Source organism: Equus caballus, chromosome 11, assembly GCF_041296265.1.
Source record: "Equus caballus isolate H_3958 breed thoroughbred chromosome 11, TB-T2T, whole genome shotgun sequence".
Lineage (NCBI taxonomy): Eukaryota > Metazoa > Chordata > Mammalia > Perissodactyla > Equidae > Equus > Equus caballus.
Window position 1 is genome coordinate 15,549,020 of NC_091694.1, and position 17,619 is coordinate 15,566,638.

At 52.8% G+C, this 17,619-nt stretch overlaps 2 protein-coding genes across 9 annotated transcripts; one reads left to right on the forward strand and one right to left on the reverse strand.

Moving 5' to 3' along the window:
- Positions 1–2,598: 2,598 nt before the first annotated feature.
- On the forward strand, positions 2,599–13,275 carry SMARCD2 (SWI/SNF related, matrix associated, actin dependent regulator of chromatin, subfamily d, member 2). Of its 4 annotated transcripts, none has more exons than XM_001500833.6 (13): positions 2,599–3,321; positions 7,658–7,842; positions 8,039–8,081; positions 8,230–8,352; positions 9,895–10,050; positions 10,499–10,594; positions 10,737–10,838; positions 10,982–11,143; positions 11,310–11,407; positions 11,562–11,697; positions 11,881–12,003; positions 12,142–12,243; positions 12,320–13,275. In XM_001500833.6, the coding sequence occupies exons 1-13, from the start codon at positions 3,106–3,108 to the stop codon at positions 12,371–12,373; spliced, it is 1,596 nt and encodes a 531-aa protein (XP_001500883.1). In that variant the 5' UTR covers positions 2,599–3,105; the 3' UTR covers positions 12,374–13,275. The 4 variants fall into 4 exon arrangements, with proteins under 4 accessions (XP_001500883.1, XP_023507994.1, XP_070083159.1 ...); XM_070227058.1 differs by lacking the exon at positions 2,599–3,321 and adding an exon at positions 6,632–6,940; XM_070227057.1 differs by lacking the exon at positions 2,599–3,321 and adding an exon at positions 6,722–7,012.
- A 50-nt stretch (positions 13,276–13,325) lies between these two features.
- PSMC5 (proteasome 26S subunit, ATPase 5) lies at positions 13,326–17,605 on the reverse strand. Of its 5 annotated transcripts, XM_005597278.4 has the most exons (13): positions 17,513–17,596; positions 17,127–17,191; positions 16,884–16,955; positions 15,763–15,832; positions 15,340–15,437; positions 15,117–15,173; positions 14,808–15,038; positions 14,395–14,521; positions 14,101–14,291; positions 13,907–14,005; positions 13,716–13,826; positions 13,537–13,623; positions 13,326–13,430 (listed from the first exon to the last, which is right to left on the reverse strand). In XM_005597278.4, the coding sequence occupies exons 3-13, from the start codon at positions 16,953–16,955 to the stop codon at positions 13,377–13,379; spliced, it is 1,197 nt and encodes a 398-aa protein (XP_005597335.1). In that variant the 5' UTR covers positions 17,127–17,191; positions 17,513–17,596; the 3' UTR covers positions 13,326–13,376. The 5 variants fall into 5 exon arrangements, with proteins under 5 accessions (XP_005597335.1, XP_001500958.1, XP_070083161.1 ...); XM_001500908.6 differs by lacking the exon at positions 17,127–17,191 and having other exon boundaries at positions 17,513–17,605; XM_070227060.1 differs by lacking the exon at positions 17,127–17,191 and having other exon boundaries at positions 17,451–17,567.
- Between the last annotated feature and the right edge of the window lie 14 nt (positions 17,606–17,619).

The window sequence follows — 17,619 nt, forward strand, 5'->3', positions numbered from 1 at the left end:
AAATAATTGAAAACAGCTACTCACACAAATATAGGTACATGCATGTTCATAGCAGCACTACTCAAAATAACCAAGAGGTGGAAACAGCCCAAATGTCCATCAATGGATAAGTGGATAAACATAAATTGTGGCATATACATACAACGGAATAAAAAGCCATAAGAAGAAATGAATTACTGATTCATGCTACAGTGTGGATGAACCTCAAAAACATTACGCTAAGTGAAAAAAGCCATACATAAAAGCCACATATTATAAGATTCTATTTATATGAAATAATCAGAATAGGGAAATCCATAGAGACAGAATGCAGATTGGTGGTTACCAGGGACCAGGAGGAGGGGAAATGGGAAGCAACTGCTTAATGGGTATGGGATTTTCTTTTGTAGTGATAAAAATGTTTTGGAAGTAGAGGTGGTGGTTGCACAACACTGTGAATGTACTAAATGCCACTGAATTGTTCACTTTAAAATGGTTAATTTTACAATAAGTGGATCTCACCTCAATTAAAAAAAATAAAAAGAGAAAAAGATAGTTTCTGCCTTTTTGGAGTCTATATTTTAATAGGGGAGCCAGATCAGACAGTAAACCAGCACACACATAAACAAATAGTTACCTATTGTGATAATCACTTGGTGGGAAGGAAACTAAGGGGAGAGAGTGGAAAAGTTAAGGAAGAGGTGGGGGCAAAGAGGCTCTGAGGTGGGAAAGGTTAACAGTTTGAGAACTTGCCAGGAGAACCTCTGAAGTGACTCTTTAGAGAGCCAGACGCAGTGATTTAAAATGAGCCCAAGTTGGTAAGCTGGAGACAGGCCCTGCAGAACTTTACATATCATGAGAGGAAGTGTGACATTCAATCTAAAAGCAATGAGGAGCTGGGGAGCGTTTTAAGCAAGAGATTATACAGGACCTGAATTACATTTAACTGTCTTATCCATTTTTAAATGCACTTATTAGCTTGCCCCTATTATAGAGTAAATCTAGAGGGGGAGTTGTATCAGAACTACCCGAGAGGCTTATTTATTTATTTATTTTTAAGATTTTATTTTTTTTCCTTTTTCTCCCCAAAGCCCCCTGGTACATAGTTGTGTATTTTTACTTGTGGGTCCTTCTAGTTGTGGCATTTGGGACGCCACCTCAGCATGGCTTGATGAGCCCTGCCATGTCCGCTCCCAGGATCCAAACCGGCAAAACCCTGGGCCGCCGAAGTAGAGCATGCGAACTCAACTACCCGGCCACGGGCCGGCCCCTGGGAGGCTTATTTTTTAAATACAACGCTGGGAGCTACCGGATTGTGTGGGCGCGCGCGCGCGTGTGTGTGTGTGTGCGCGCGCGCGCGCGCGCGCACGCAGGGGTGTGGGTGGCAAGGGAATTTTGGAATAGCTCCCCAGGGGATTTGCCCATACCATACCACTTCCTCTAGAACTACTGCTGCTCTAGGAGCTGGAAAAGGTTGAAATGGACATTAACTGCTTTATCATGAATTCTTTACCCACCTTACAGCAGCGGGCGGGGGGGGGGGGGGGGGCCCTGTTTCAATGACTATTAACAGTTCCAGTGGCCTGTTCTCAGACTAACAACCCACTTTAGGGAGAAAGAAAGGAGGGATCTCTGAGAAGACCAAGAGGCAGGAAAGCAGCAGCAGCAGCAGCAGTAGCAGGGTTTATCACTGGAGGAAAGGTACCACGAAGTATAGACGAGCAGAACTAATTTCTAAAAACAGTTGGAGGATTGTACTATAAACTGGATCTAGGGTGCTATGGTGCAGGACTTGGTTGGGAATGAAAACATAAAGCAAAGGATTTATATAGTGAAAAAGTCTTTCTCTTGCCTACTCAAAAGTATTGTTTGAGTAGCAACAGCATTGCTTGGGAGCCTGTTAGAAACACAAAATCTTGAGCCCTACCCCAGACCCCAGGCCTACTGAATCAGAATCTGCATTTTTAGCAACAGCCTCCCCCAGATGTTTGTCATGCTCAGTAAAGTTTAAGAAGCACTGGTCTATATCATGGGAAGAAAACCCCAGACCACCAGAGGGTAGGCTTCCTGGCACGCTGAAGCACTTTATTTTGAATACCTTCTGATACGGACGGTGGTTTCTGAAAAGGTATTAAATTCTTGAAAATTAAGTGATATAAATCCTGGAGAAAGACCTTATTTAATTGCAGGGAGGTTTCTCATGATGCAAAATTCCTTCGTCTAGAAACATTTCCTGTGGAGTAAAGTACTAGGCTTCCTTAAAATGAGGCAGAGCCACGTTAAAAATATGTGATAAGAACTCGGCACTTGCCCAAGTCAACCGTTCACACAGCTAGATCGGGTCTGGGGCAGCCGATGTCCCTCGGAGGCTCTGAGGCACCAAGACGGGTTTTTAAAGAAAGTCAAGTTGGTGGCTGTTCTGCCTCCGGAGAGCAGCTCTGAGTTGAATCTTATTGCTGAAAATGTAGAAAGCAGACTTGACAAAACTATTTTCAAGGATCGTGGCCGGGTAGCTCGGCGAGCTGGCTACACCGGGTAGAGAGCAGCAGCTACCAACTATATTCACTGCAGAAGCCCTACGTGACCTTCGACCTCTGACCCTGCGCCTTGCTCGGCGGCGTTTCCGTGCGCAGCTTCCGCCCCCGCCCCTCTTTCGGAGGGCCGGGCCAAATCGTGTGGGCGGGGCTCTGGAGCGGGCGGTTGAGGACGGTGCCTGTTAGGGGCGGGTCTCGCGAGGGGCGGGATTTGAGGAGGTATCCTAGCATTGGGCTGCTGGGTATAGGCGGGGCCTAGCGCTGGGCTGGGTTGGGCGGGGCAGGGAGTTAGTTGCCGCCTCTGGGTAACTGGGACTCAGGCAGCGAAACCTCCGGAGGCCGGGGACGGCAGGCGGGCCCGTAGCAGATCCCGGATCCGGAATTTCCCGGGCAGGACCGGAATCAGCATCAGCCGTGCTCCAAACCGGGTCTGTGAGGAACTCGTGAACTTGGATTAGGAAATCCCGGAACCCGGATCAACAAACCGCAGAACCCGGAATTTAGATCGGAAAGTCCCGGAGCACGGATCTCGGAGCGGATTCGGCGCTGAACCCGGAGTCCGGATCGCGACACCGCCGGACGGGACGGAGCGATGTCGGGCCGTGGCGCGGGCGGGTTCCCGCTGCCCCCGCTGAGCCCTGGCGGCGGCGCGGTTGCCGCGGCCCTCGGAGCGCCGCCTCCGCCAGCAGGACCCGGCATGCTGCCCGGACCGGCGCTCAGGGGGCCGGGGCCGGCTGGAGGCGTGGGGGGCCCCGGAGCCGCCGGCTTCCGCCCCATGGGCCCCGCGGGCCCCGCGGCGCAGTACCAGGTGAAGAGCGCGGACGGGTGGGCGGCGCCGCAGCACGCCGGGGGCAGGGGTCGGAGGACCGTCTAGAGAGGGCCCTGGGGCAGCCTCCTGGACAGAGGGCACAGGAGCCCTGCATGCGGAGCGGGACGCGGTGGAAAGCAAGGCCAGGGACCCTCGGGCTCGGCTAGGTGGTGGTGGTGGTGGAGTTGGGGGAGAGGGAAAGAGCGACTCTGGTTGGAGTGTTTGAAGCAATTGGGAGGGTTTGGGGGCTTCCATGGAACTGGGATTCTGAGAAGCTGAGAGATGGAGGAGCTGTGGGCGGCTGGGTTGAAAGTCTAGTGTAGATCCTAGGGAAGGGGGGTCTGGGAAGTGATGAGAAAGTTTTGGAAAAGGGCCCTCACTGAGGAACCACGGTTACCCTGCATTGGCCTTGGTCCCACTCCAAATCTGCTGTCTTTTTCTAGTTGGGAACTGGCAGAGATCTAGCGTGTCTGAGATGGTTCCCAGCTGCTAATGAGGAGGAAGAAGGGCCTGGCTTCCCACGGGCATGGGAGACTGAGGACAGGGCATGGGGACTCCAGCCTGTGCAGGGGAGAGTCTACTCCTGGGTCAGGCCCAGAAGCCATCGCCTCGGCTGACTCTGGGTTAGACCAGAGATGGTGGTGGCCATCCCTGAGGAAGGAGGAAAGCCCAGCCCATTCTGGGCAGATTCTCCTTTTGGCTTTCTGCCTAGTGTCATAGTGTCCAGGAGTTGATTAGTCTGGAGGAGCAGAGAGGCTCCACTGAGCCCTGCTGGTCTGGGGCTGGAGGAGCCTGCAGGAGTTGCTTCAAAGGGTTCTGTCCTGTCCCTTTTGGGGTTTGGCTTGGAAGAGAACTTCTCAGGTTGCAGCTTCAAAGACCCTTGAGACGCAGAGACTGTCCTTAGGGTCAGTGTGTGGGTAACTGCTGGTGGGCTCATCAGTCCCCCAGTTCTTTGTTTCTGGTTGCCCCAGAATACTTGGGAATTCTGCCTATCCTTTTTCCTGCCCCCCCTCCACTTTTCTTTAGCCTTTACGTTCTGACAATGTCGTATCCAAGTTGTGTACCCCAGCATTTGGCACTGACTTCTAGCAAGTTTGAAGGAAGGAAGCTGGGGCTTCCTCTGTTTCCTCCTCATATCTTCAGGTAGAAGTCCCAGAAGTGGATTCATAGAGTAGGGTATGCATAGCCCCCCAAGACCGCTGGGCCCTCACTTTCTAAAGAGATGCTTAACTATGGACAGTGATTTTTCCCTCTTACTCCTCATTCTCCTCCTTCCTCTAAAGAAAACAAAAGGTCTGGGTATTGACAGAGACAGTCCTGGTCCCAAGGACTCCACCTAGGGTGCATTTTTCCCATCTTGCTCTCCCCCTTGGGGATTCATGGGCCCAACGTGTCGCTGAGGGATCCCTGCATCAGTCATTCCAGTCCTTGGGCCCGCTAGCTGAGGTCTGGCCTGGGAGCCTCCCTGTGGGCCTTTGGCCTGGGAAGGATGTAAGGAAGGGATAGGAGCCTCTCCAGTTCCCTCAGCTTGCAACCCACAGGGAATGTGCCTTGGGGAAAGCCTCTGAGAGACTGGATTCCACAGCCCTGTGTAGGGAGTGGCCTTGGGCCCGTGGCAAGGCTGTGCTGGCTGCCTGGGTAGCCTTGGGCTACTAGGAGTGGGGAACGTGGTGAAGGCAGTGAGCCTCTGCTTCTCATCGCTGCCTCCTCCTGATCTTCCAGGGGGGCAATAGAGGCAGATGAGGAGAGGGAGGACCCAGTTTACTTTGGCTGAGTTCCAGGAGGATCCTGCTAGGCCTCTTTCCAAATCCAGTTGTGTGACTTCTAGGAGAAGGGACTTGAGATCTGAGGAGCAAAGGGGTTCTTGTCTGTTAGGGCACAGGAGGTGAGCTGGAAGGGCAAGAATTTCAGGGCCCAAGTTGGGCAAATAGGGGAGCCATAGAAAGAAGGGAAGTGATGACCCACCCCCCTCTAGACAGTGGTTCTAGCTATGCATCACAGTCAACTGAGGAGCTTAAAAAAACAAAACCGAAACAACCTAGATTGCTGAGTTGACTCCGGAGAGTTCAAAATATTTTCTTATGGAGGAGTCTGTTCTTCTCTCCTAGGCCCTTAGGGCCAGCCACCAGGAGCACCAGGGCCACAGGCTTTGAGGCAGGGCAGAGCACGCTCTCTGGAGGTGGCAGCATCGGACCCAGCCTCCTGCCTTTGCTCTCCTGGGTAGCGGGGGTAGAGTCAAGCTTAGGGTGTGAGCTGGTGCTGGGCTAAGGGAGAGAAAGTAGTCGCACAATTCTGGGGTTCAGGGCACCCAGCCAGGCTTACGTTGCTCTGCTGCAGGCAGGGAGTTAGGGAGCCTGAGAGTTCTGGGCTGTGTTCTTTTTTCTTTTTCTTTCTTTCTTTCCTTTTTTTAATAACTCTTGGGTTGTTTTTTTTGAAGAGGAGGAAGAACTGGTGCTTCAAAGCCCAGGTGTGGAGCTTGGCAAGGCCAAGCTGGGACTTCAGGAGCTGTAAGCAGCCTTCCCCTGGGCTCCTTCCCTGTCTTGGGAGAAGCCTGGGGCCCTGCGTGAGCTGGGGGCTCTACACCTGGGAAGTCTGGAGCAGATGTCTGGGAGGGGCCTATTCTAGGCCCCGCCTGTGCTGCCTTGTCTTGGGACTTTCTGTTGTGGGAACACCTGCCTAGGAGGCATGGGTGGTGCTGAGGAGGTTTTGTGAACACCCTAGTGAGTAGCTTCGTGGGGACCACAGGCTCCTAGCTCACACTGCAGGTCCTACTGCTTCAGTTGTTCCAACCCTTTGGCTCAGGCGCTGGGTGGGAAAAACTCCAGTCTAGGATGTCTGGGGCCTGGGTTTACAGCTGTGGCCACACTGAGCTGTTTTCTGTAAATCTGGCCATGGCTCATTAAGGCAGAGGAACAGGCTGTCTTTTGCCTTTCAGTAGCTTGGATGAATCTCTTCCTGATGAGGAGAGACTTGTGGCAGGACTCCTGGGGTCCCAGAGCCCCGCTACGTGTATCTCTCCATTCTCTCAAATGCTTCCCTCCCACCCTATTCCTTTCCCCTTCCTCGTGTCTCTGGGTTGTGTTTCTCTCCGTCTCTGCATCTGGTCAAGAATCTGACCCTCTGTGGGGAGAACATGGGTTTAGTGCTGGATGAAGAGGTGGGGGAAGAATCTCATCTCCATGATGCGGGGGGCGGGGAGGGGGTCCTTTGATTTGGTGTGAGTCCCCACCCAGCCTGGTGTGGTTGGCTGGTTGTGCTAGTTGCATAATCTGGGCCCTAGGGCCAGCCCTGTGAAGCTGCCAGGGACAGAGTGTGCAAGGCAGAGCTGCCAAACAGGCCTTGCAGGCAGCAGCCATGGGGAAGGGGGGCAGGGGGCGGAGGTTACTTCTACATGGGCTCAGCAGAAGTGTTGGGGAGCTGGACCTCGGTGGGAAATCCTTCTGCAGGCTTCTGAAGAAGCTATCTCTGTCACCCAGATTCCTCTGCCGACCCTATGGCTTCGATCCTTGCATCCCAGGATAATCTTATCTCCATTCTCCAGTTGGGGATTGTGAGGGCTACATTGAGCCTGAGCCAACCCCAGCTGCCAGGTGGTGTGTGGACCACGGACAGAGTCCAGGTGCCAGCTGCTGTCTCTCCCAAAGGCCATCCAGAAGCCACAGCTTCCCTTTTGGGGTCTTCTGGTATAGGGGTAGGGTCCACTTGTGGGTTATGAGTAGGGCCATGTGATGGTCTGCATTCTGCCTGAGGCCACCTCCACCAGTTAGGACACACTCCAAGCTGTCCTGTTGCAGCTTGCTCACCTTGGGTGCTGCTGCCTGACAGGCTTGCTAGCCCCTTCAACTACCTCTCTCCCCTTAGTCACACCACCAGGGTGGTGACAGGGGATGGGTGTTTTCTGCTCCATCAGCCTGCTCATATCACATTACATGCCTCCACCCAGCTATGACTGTCCCCAGGCCTCCTGTGGACCATCTCAGGGACTCAGACTCAAGGGAGCAGGGGCATAGTGTGCTGGGGCTGGAGGGTGGCCATGGGCCCTAAAAAACTCCCCCAGGCCCTTCCCTCTGCAGGCAGGATTCTCCTCCCACCCCTGGGCTCTGTGGGCCTCATTCGCTGGCACGGCTGCCAGGGCGGTTGAAGGGGGCGGGGCAGGTGTGGTTTACACTTCTGCTCTCAGGCGCCTGCTCCCCTTTGTTCCTGGCACTTCAGCTCGGGCTGTGTGTGTGCTGCTCAGGGCCGGACCTGGCTGAGGAAAGGGATGGAGGGAATGGGCTATGGGCCCTGTAGGGCCCTGCCGCTGATCTATGCGCCCCCATTGGCTCACTTCCCCCAGCGGCCAGGCATGTCACCAGGGAGCCGGATGCCCATGGCTGGCTTACAGGTGGGACCCCCTGCTGGCTCTCCATTTGGCACAGCTGCTCCACTTCGACCTGGCATGCCACCCACCATGATGGACCCATTCCGAAAACGCCTACTCGTGCCCCAGGCCCAGCCTCCGATGCCCGCCCAGCGCCGGGGGTAAGACCGTCCTGTTTCTCCCATCCTATCTAGCACAGCTCTAGTGGTAACAGAGGATTTCTTTCTGTCCTAACTGCTGTGAAGACTGAGGAAGACTCCTAATTCTCTTGGGGAAGGGTCCTGGGAACTGAAGGGGTGGATGGGGGCGAGGTACTTGGGACCATTGACCTCTTAAGTGGGTTTCTGTCCTCCCCAGGTTAAAGAGGAGGAAGATGGCAGATAAGGTTCTACCTCAGCGAGTAAGTATGTTGGGAGGGGGCCTAGGAGGCCTGCCCAATGGCTGGCTGGCTGCAGGTGGAGTCAGTCTCCCCCAGCCCTGGGAAGGGAGAGGAAGGAGCCAGAGCTACAGCTGAAACAAGCCGATGAATTCCTTTTTCCTTGCTCCAGATTCGGGAGCTTGTCCCAGAGTCTCAGGCATACATGGATCTCTTGGCTTTTGAGCGGAAGCTGGACCAGACCATTGCTCGCAAGCGGATGGAGATCCAAGAGGCCATCAAAAAGCCTCTCACGGTGTGTGCCCTGGCTACTCCCTGGCCTTCCCAAGCTCCTCTGCCTCTCCCTGGCCTTGTTTGCCAGGAGCCAAGTGAGGGTCTGTGTTAGGCTAGGGCAGGATTTTTCACACTGCAGGATGCAGCTCATTACTGGAGCATGGACTCAATTTAATATGGTAGGGCCAGCATTTTTTTTTTTTTTTTGCAAAAGATTAGCCCTGAGCTAACATCTGCTGCCAATCCTCCCCTTTCTGCTGAGGAAGACTGGCCCTGAGCTAACATCCGTGCCCATCTTCCTCTACTTTATATGTGGGACACCTACCACAGCATGGCTTGCCAAGTGGTGCCGTGTCCACATCCGGGATTCAAAGTGGTGAACCCTGGGCCACTGAAGCTGAATGTGCGAACTTAATGGCTGCGCCACCGGGCTGGACCCCCAGTATTTTTTTTTTTTTAAAGATTTTATTTTTTTCCTTTTTCTCCCCAAAGCCCCCTGGTACATAGTTGTATATTCTTCATTGTGGGTCCTTCTAGTTGTGGCATGTGGGATGCCGCCTCAGAGTGGTCTGATGAGCAGTGCCATGTCCGCGCCCAGGATTCGAACTAACGAAACACTGGGCCGCCTGCAGCAGAGCGTGCGAACCCAACCACTCGGCCACGGGCCCAGCCTCTGGACCCCCACTATATTTTGAATAAATATAAAACAGTAGAAATTATAATAATATTTTTTTGTAGTAAAGTACTTACCATAGTAGTAAAGGTATTATTTTGTCACTTTTTAATTTCAGATATTTATATATATGTGTGTGGATGGTGGGTCATAATTTAAATGAAAATCTTATAGATCGTGGTCAGAAGTTTAAAAGGCAAGACAAGAGGGTCGGGGCTGGCCCCGTGGCTGTGTGGTTAAGTTCTCGCACTCTGCTTCGGCGGCCCAGGGTTTTGCCTGTTCGAATCCTGGGCGTGGACATGGCACTGCTCGTCAGGCCATGCTGAGGAGGCATCCCACATGCCACAACTAGAATGACCCACAACTAAAAATACGCAGCTATGTACCGGGGGACTTTGGGGAGAAAAAGGAAAAATAAAATCTTTAAAAAAAAAAAAAAAGACAAGAGGGTAGTTCCTGTCTCCTCCCCCATCCCAGAGAAGCTTTCTTCTCTCTCTTTTTTTTAAATAATAATATAGAACAGTCCCCTGAGTGGTGAAGGCTTTCCAGGAGATGAGGATATTTTGGGGCCATGATGAGTGTTTGCGTTTCATTTAAAATATGAGCTAGAGGCTTCTGATTTGCCTGATAGCACCCTGTATGTACCTCTGTTGCACCACTGATCCCACTGTGTTGGAATTGTCAGTAGTGCATCTGTCTCCCCCATAAAATTGTGAGTTCCTTGAAGGCCAGGACTGGGATTTCCTACTCTTGATTCCCAGTGCCTAACAAGGTGCCTGGCCCTTAGTCACCATGCAGTATGGATGCTGAATGAGTTCAGACGGGAAGATGGGGTAGCATTGTTTTCCAGTATGTTGATCCACCTTCAGCTGGTTGTCTTTCTCTTTTTAGCAAAAACGAAAGCTGCGGATCTATATTTCCAATACATTCAGTCCCAGCAAGGCGGAAGGTGATAGTGCAGGAACCGCAGGGACCCCCGGGGGAACCCCAGCAGGGGACAAGGTGGCTTCCTGGGAACTTCGAGTGGAGGGAAAACTGCTGGATGATGTAAGTTGGGGAAGAGATGTCTGGAGGGTAGGTGGCCTGTGTGGGTTTAAGACTGGGGCCAGGCACTGGCCCACTTCTGGAGAAGGCCTGCCTGAGGAAGAGAGCGCTGCTTGTGGTCACGCTCTGCATAGCTCCAAGCCAATTAAAGGTTTAAGATGTGTGTGGTTACTACAACAGTTCTCCTGCAGATGGCAGTAAAGTGTCTTGAGAAAAGGGTACCCCTTTCTAATACAGTCCTTTCTTGACTAGCAGTGGGGCTGCATAGAAAGGCCTTTCCCTGCCTCTAGTCGCTCACTTTTCCCGGAGTCTAACTGCTTCCTTCAGGGCCCAACATTCTTCAGTACCCTGAGCTTCAGGATTCAAACAATGCTCCTCTTTTTTGGGCGTAGCATAGCTTAGGTTTGAGAGCTCAGCAGCACACCCATCTCACACCCCTTCCCATCCCCAGCCTAGCAAACAGAAGAGGAAGTTTTCTTCATTCTTTAAGAGCCTCGTCATTGAGCTGGACAAGGAACTGTATGGGCCTGACAACCACCTGGTGGAGGTGAGAGTGTACCTGGGGCATGGGGAGCACAGGCTGCCATGCAGGGTGGGCAGAAAAGTGGTGTTGGTCCCCTTGGAGTGCCAGGTGTGTACGTTCATGCCCACCGCCTTGTGATGAACTCTGCTCCCCTCTTCCCTGCCAGTGGCACCGGATGCCCACCACCCAGGAGACAGACGGTTTCCAGGTGAAACGGCCTGGAGACCTCAATGTCAAGTGCACCCTTCTGCTCATGCTAGATCATCAGGTGACAAATGTGTTGGGGCCATAGGGACTCATCTAGGGGAGTGGGGGAGGTTCCTATTGTAAACCCTTCTCGTCCCTGCTCTACTCTTCCACTTTGTTTTTTCACAAGAACCCCTCCTCTGACTCCCCTCTGTCCATCCCCAGCCTCCCCAGTACAAGTTGGACCCCCGATTGGCGAGGCTGCTGGGGGTGCACACACAGACAAGGGCCGCCATCATGCAGGCCCTGTGGCTTTATATCAAACACAATCAGCTGCAGGACGGGCACGAGCGCGAGTACATCAACTGCAACCGGTACTTCCGCCAGGTCAGCTGGGATGCCGTCCCTCCTCTAGCCTCACAGCCTCTACCTTGCCCGCTGCTCCAGAGCCCCACTGGGCTAGTCGTGGCCACATTCTTCACACTGACCCTGGGATGGTCCACTTCTCCCTGTGCCTTCAAAGGTATGAATAAGTTTTTGGTACTCTCTCCAGATCTTCAGTTGTGGCCGACTCCGTTTCTCTGAGATTCCCATGAAGCTGGCTGGGTTGCTGCAGCATCCAGACCCCATTGTCATCAACCATGTCATTAGGTAAATGGAAAGCAGGGGATGGAAAGGCTCTTATAAGCCAAAGAGCAGCAGCAGGTTTGGTTTTCTGCTCCCTCAGTGTATACAGGTTTGGCCCAGGTGAGTGGGATGGATATAGCTATGTGCTCACTCCTTCCCTCCTCTGTGCTGCCTGTAGTGTGGACCCTAATGACCAGAAGAAGACAGCCTGTTATGACATCGATGTGGAGGTGGACGACCCACTCAAGGCCCAGATGAGCAATTTTCTGGCCTCTACCACCAATCAGCAGGAGATTGCCTCCCTTGATGTCAAGGTGGGCCTTCTGTCTCCCCACCCTCCTCTGGGACCCACGATGGGTGTGGGCAGGCTCTGTCGGGCATTTCTGTACACATAGCACCTTGGGATGGGACCTCTGTCCAAGTCCTTTGGCGTCAGGCTTAGAAACAGACCCCCTGGGGGTGGGGGCCACTCTGATATGTGTACCCCCTTTCCCCAGATCCATGAGACCATTGAGTCCATCAACCAGCTGAAGACCCAGAGGGATTTCATGCTCAGCTTTAGCACTGACCCCCAGGACTTTATCCAGGAATGGCTCCGTTCCCAGCGCCGAGACCTCAAGGTACAGCCTCCTTTCTTGAGGCTGATCCCATGCTAAGCTCTGAGCTATTTTTACCTCCACCTACTCTTCTTCTGGATCTAGGGGCAGGTTGGCTCAGGATGGGAATTGTGGGACAGCTCACCTCCTGGCTCTTTGCAGATCATCACTGATGTGATTGGAAATCCTGAGGAGGAGAGACGAGCTGCCTTCTACCACCAGCCCTGGGCCCAGGAAGCAGTGGGGAGGCACATCTTTGCCAAGGTGAGGCTCTGCCCTGTTTGCCCTCTTGTGGTGGTGAGCAACAGAGGCCTAAGCTGCTGTTCTCTCCCTTTTCCAGGTGCAGCAGCGAAGGCAGGAACTGGAACAGGTGCTGGGAATTCGCCTGACCTAACTGCTCAGGGATCCCTTCCTTTTTTCCCAGCCCTGGAGCCATCCTCTCCTCAGCGTGGAAGGGGACCACCCTCTGGGGCCTCAGACATGTAGAATAAGGATGGGGTGAGGGGTATCTCCTGTCACCCTCTGCTCCCCAGCTTTAGTTTCATAAATGTAGTGATAGGATTCTTTGTTGCTTGGTCCCCAAAGCCTTATTACTTACTTTATATGTTGGCTTTAATTGGGTTCACAACAGATGCCTCCTCTGCCCCCTGCAGGCAGGCCCAAGTAGGACTGCTGGTGGCTGTGCTTTGACATAGTAACGGAGACATTTCAGAACCAAAGGCCGCTGGCTTTGCTTGTTTACAGACTCCCTGTTGGGGCAAGTGTCAGAGCTGGCTCCTGGGAGCTGGGCAAGGAAGAGGAGCACAGCTCACACTCTTCCTAGCCTTTCTAAACCAAAGTTCTTTGCCATTCCTACCAGCCCAGCCTTGCTGCTGGTTTTTTCCTTTCCTTTGGGTATTTGCACTATTTTGGGGAGCAGGTTTTTCTATGCGGGAGCCACTTTTTTTGTACAGGGGTAAGTTGGGGTTTTTCAGGGAGCCCTATTCGGTGCCTCCTTCCTTATTTTCTTTCCTCAATCTATGCAAGCGGCTCGGTCCGCCATCATCTCCTGGGATGCCAGAGGGCTGCCACCCCAGCTGTTGGGCCCAGGGTGGTAAAGCCTCCTTGAGGGAGGGGACTCCAGTTCTCTGGCATGGCCTGAGGTATGGGCGTAGTTGTGGAGGGCAAGGGAGGCGGGGAGGACTGTTGTTGCCCTTTGGAGCTTGGTAAGGAGGGGGTGCCCAGGGCTTGGCAAGTGCCACTTTTGGCAGGTTTGGAAACTTCCAAATAAATCCTTGTTTATTGATGGTCCCCAAACCTGGTCATTGAATAGTGCCGCCACTCATTAACAGACTGAACTCCTAGAGGACTTGTCCTGCAGACCTTTATTTGAGGGATCCACACAAAGGACAGCCACCTCACTTCCAAAGCTTCTTGATGGACATGTTTTTCTCACTATCCTTCTGCATGACCTGGAGAGAAGGAGCATTAAGTTGTAAATTGGCTGAACATATGCCCTATCCCCACTGCTCCAGAACCACCATGAGCAAAGGCTTGCGAAAAGATGGAGGACTCTACCTTGGCTACTGCCATCTCAAAGTCCTCCTGGGTGACATGGACTCGCCGTTCCCGCAGGGCATACATGCCAGCTTCGGTGCACACACCCTGAGCAGGGAAAGGAAGGCAGGCACTATTGCTGTGCCCTTGAACCCAAAACTTCCTGCTTCTGCCCCCTTTCCCTTGGGCATTCCAGTTACCTTCACTTCAGCCCCTGATGCTCCTGGCATGAGCTCAGCAATTTTTCTCAGGTTGATCCCCCGAGTCAGGTTCATTTTCCGAGAATGGATCTTCAAAATGTCCAGCCGGGCCTGGCAATGGGAGAGGGAAGGTTTGAGCCCCACAGCTTACCCCATAGCCAGAGCCACTTCCAGCACTGCCTATCACAAACCTCCTCGTTGGGGGGTGGGAATTCAATTTTTCTGTCGATGCGCCCTGGGCGAAGCAGCGCTGAATCCAGGATATCAATCCTATTAGTCGCCATAATAACCTGAGTGGAGAAATGGGGTGGCATCAGCTAGGCCCTTCCTCAGACTGCATGTCACCCAGGGCCTTCCCTCAGCCCACCCCAAGATGCCACCTTACCTTGATATTCTTGGTGGCCTCAAAGCCATCCAGCTGGTTGAGCAGCTCCAGCATTGTGCGCTGCACTTCACTGTCCCCTCCAGAACCTCCCTCCAGTCGTGAGGAGCCAATGGAGTCGATTTCGTCCATGAAGATGATGGATGGAGCATGTTCTCGTGCCATGACAAACAGCTCCCTCACCATTCTTGCCCCTGTGCAGAGGCCAAGCTGGCATTAAGGAGCTGATGAGCTCCAACCTTCACCTCCACCCCTTCATTTCCATTTGGTTTTCCTATTTTTAGCCACATGATTTACCTTCCCCAATGAATTTCTGTACCAATTCAGAGCCAGAGACACGAATAAAGGTACAGTCTGTATGATGAGCCACAGCCCGGGCCAACAGTGTCTTCCCAGTGCCTGGGGGTCCATAGAGCAACACTCCCTAGAGAGAAACAGCGGGAGTGAGGGCAGAAAGCCGGCCCCCTCATTACTGAGGGCTCGCTCTGTGCTAGATGCTAGGGATACAAAACATGTATGTTACAGTCCTTTCTGGAGCTTATATCTGAACCACCTCAGTGTGCTGGCAACATCTCACCCCCTGGCCCCTCTTTAGCAGGGAGGGTCGGCTTAAGAAGGCTGTTGTCTGTCCCAACTCCTGTGCTCAGTCTGGCCTGGGACAGGAGGTGTACAGCACAGCACAGGCCTCCCACAAAAGGCCCGCTTCTTACCTTGGGCTGCGCAATGCCCAGCGCTTCAAAGAGCTCAGGATGCTTAACAGGCAGCTCGATCACTTCTTTGATCTCCTTGATCTGCTTGTCTAGTCCGCCAATCATCTCATAAGTTGAATCTGGTACCTTCTCCACCATCATCAGTGAAACCAGTGGGTCTACCTTGTTGGGCAGGATCTTGTGCAGAGTGTAGCTGTCATTTCTTAGAGCCACCCGGCAATTGGGTGTCACCTGGGCAAGAGGAGAGTGTTTCAGGAAGTGGCATGGTGAGAGCCGACCCCAACCTCCCACCTCCCTTGCTGCACTCACATCATTGATATCGATGTTCTTGTCCACGTCTACAACAAACTTGCCCTCAGGATGTACCTAAAGACACAAGGGCTCGTGACCTTCCCTGACAGTCACCAAATCACCAACTTCACCCAGGAAGACCCATGAGTCCTAGAATAACACGACAGGACAGTGTCCTCCACACAAAAGTATGGAAATGCAGTGGGCAATGGGCTGGTCCCTGGGGTCACGCTGCTTTTACCTTAACCAACACTTTCTTCTTATCCATGGCCCGGACTACTTCCCCGACGTAGGAGCCCTGTTCCTGCAGCAGCTGTAGCTCCTCCCGCAACAAGCGAACTAGATGCGAAACAGACATGGTGGTCACCCAGCTTTTTTGGTGTTCCTTTCCCCAATGACTCAATTTGATATGCATGAACTAAGCCCCATTTTAAAGTCTTGAAGGGAAGGCCACAAAAAGAAAGTCAAAATTCATGTCTTTAAGGAGGTTACAGTGGTGTTCAGGAGAAAGATGTGCATGTGAACAGCTGTCTAACTGCAAAGCATCATCTTGGACTGGGAGGAAACAATAAGCACCACTGTGAAGACTCACTTCAGGGAAATTTGAATAGTCAGACCTCAGACAAACTGACCACATGCAGCCTTCCCATCCTTCCGCCCTCACCTTTTGCATTAAGCTCATTCCTCTGTGCCTGCAGCCTCCGGAGATTTTGGCTCTTGTCATTCACAATCAGCTGTGGAGGACAGAAACAAAGGGCAGAAAACAGTTGAAGGTTAAGATCTTAGCCAAGATTCTCATAGGCTGGTACGAGCTGAGTGAGGGAAGAGCACAGGACACCTGCACGTTGTTTCAGATTCTCCAATATGATCCTAATGACCCTGTTCTGTCCTCCAAGAGTCCCTCTGGAACCTAGGGCAGCCACCACAAAAGGCTGCTTGTCCATCACTGGTCCAGGAATCCCAAGCTCTAATGGAGGAAAGTTACAGCTGGCTCAGGTAGTTAGTTTCCTGCAGGGCAGTAACATGGCAGAGTGGGCAGATCTTTGAGTCAGAAGCCTAAGTTCTAGTCCCGCTGCTGCCAAGTAACAGCTTGGTAGAGCTAAAGAAAGCCATTTAAAAGGTCTAGATGTGTTACTGAACTGCAAGTAAGTATAGCATGATCTACCCTGCCTCTCTTCAGGACTACTGTGAGGAACAAACAAAATCACACATCATTTCAAACAGGATAAACCAAGTATAACACCTGCAGTGTTAAATGGAGTTCAGAAGTTTTCCTTATGGCTTTCCTCCATCCAATTTATGTTAGTCATTGCCCTTATTTCTATGGTCCCTGCTCCCTCTTTAGGCTAGAGCACTGGGCTGCCCAATCCCTTTTCATTCAGTCGCACAGAATCAACATTGTCCAGACTCCTTAACTCCGTCTTCCCTCGCACTCTCACTCTGCTCCAACCCTTCTCTAATAAATCTCATCTCAGGAATCTATGAGTCTTTTTATAAGGAACTCTCTCATTCAGGCTTCTTCCAAAAGGAATGGCCTTTGGCTAGGGGTACCTCTGCAGTTAAAATTTGACTCTTGAAGATGTGTAACGAACTGTGAATACTGATCACCTTCAAAGGGGTGGGATTTGAGGGGAACAGGAGGCTTAACTTCATATACTTCACATCATTGCCTCGTTACTTCTTCCACTGCGCCCCCAGTGGAATTATACGGATTTGTTGAAATCTGCTCCATCAATCCTCCATCCCCCTTCTAGCTCCCTCTGGATCTCTGCAGTCTGTCCTCACCTGGAGTTCTTCAATCTTGGACAGATAATACTGGCGGAGTCCACTGCCTGCCTTCCCCTCTTCCAGCTCCATCTGAAGACACAGCGTAATTATTACACAACAGGCTAAACATCGAAGAGATAAAGCCACTTCCAGCTTGGACTTCGGAGGTTTAAGATTTGGGTTCTGATGCCTCATGCCATCTCTTCAGAAGCCTCCATTTCCTCATGAGCAAACTAAAAGCAGAATGAGAATGCCGCCTACCTCATAAGACTTTCGGGAGGATCAGGAGAGGACACACACGGGAGCGCTTTGCACCGAATCTAGCGCTGTACAAACCCGAAGTGTTACTACAGGCGGAGCCAGGAGGAAGAACGGGTGCCCTGCTTCCTGCGACTCGCGGACGGCCCGGTTCCCGCTCCCATCGCTCCTCTCACTCCGCTTCCACCGTGTCTTCCTCTCCCGTCCCTGCCTTGAGCCGCTGGGGGCGGCGCTGACACAGCAGATCCGGTCACAGGCAGGGCCCAGTCTGGACTGGTCCACCCACCCCGGAACCATCCGACCCTCCTGCCCCGGCCCGCTGCCCACCTCGGATCCAGCCTGCTCCGCATCCAGCCCTGGTCCCCGCCCGGCCGCCGCCGCCGCCATACCTGTTCTGGTCCGTCAAGCGCCATCTTCCCTCTTCCGCGGAGACCGCCGGCATCCAAGCCTCCTTGGTGCGCATGCGCAGAAGCAGGGGCCTGGGGCCCGAAGACGC

Coding starts and splice junctions, on each gene's coding strand:
- PSMC5 (XM_070227059.1), bottom strand. CDS start 17,060: ATGAGGCATCAGAACCCAAATCTTAAACCTCCGAAGTCCAAGCTGGAA. Junction 15,833..16,883: donor CCAAGATTGAAGAACTCCAG/GTGAGGACAGAC, acceptor TGTCCTCCACAG/CTGATTGTGAATGACAAGAG. Junction 15,438..15,762: donor GAATGAGCTTAATGCAAAAG/GTGAGGGCGGAA, acceptor TTTCGCATCTAG/TTCGCTTGTTGCGGGAGGAG.
- SMARCD2 (XM_001500833.6), top strand. CDS start 3,106: ATGTCGGGCCGTGGCGCGGGCGGGTTCCCGCTGCCCCCGCTGAGCCCT. Junction 7,843..8,038: donor ATGCCCGCCCAGCGCCGGGG/GTAAGACCGTCC, acceptor TGTCCTCCCCAG/GTTAAAGAGGAGGAAGATGG. Junction 11,144..11,309: donor GCAACCGGTACTTCCGCCAG/GTCAGCTGGGAT, acceptor TACTCTCTCCAG/ATCTTCAGTTGTGGCCGACT.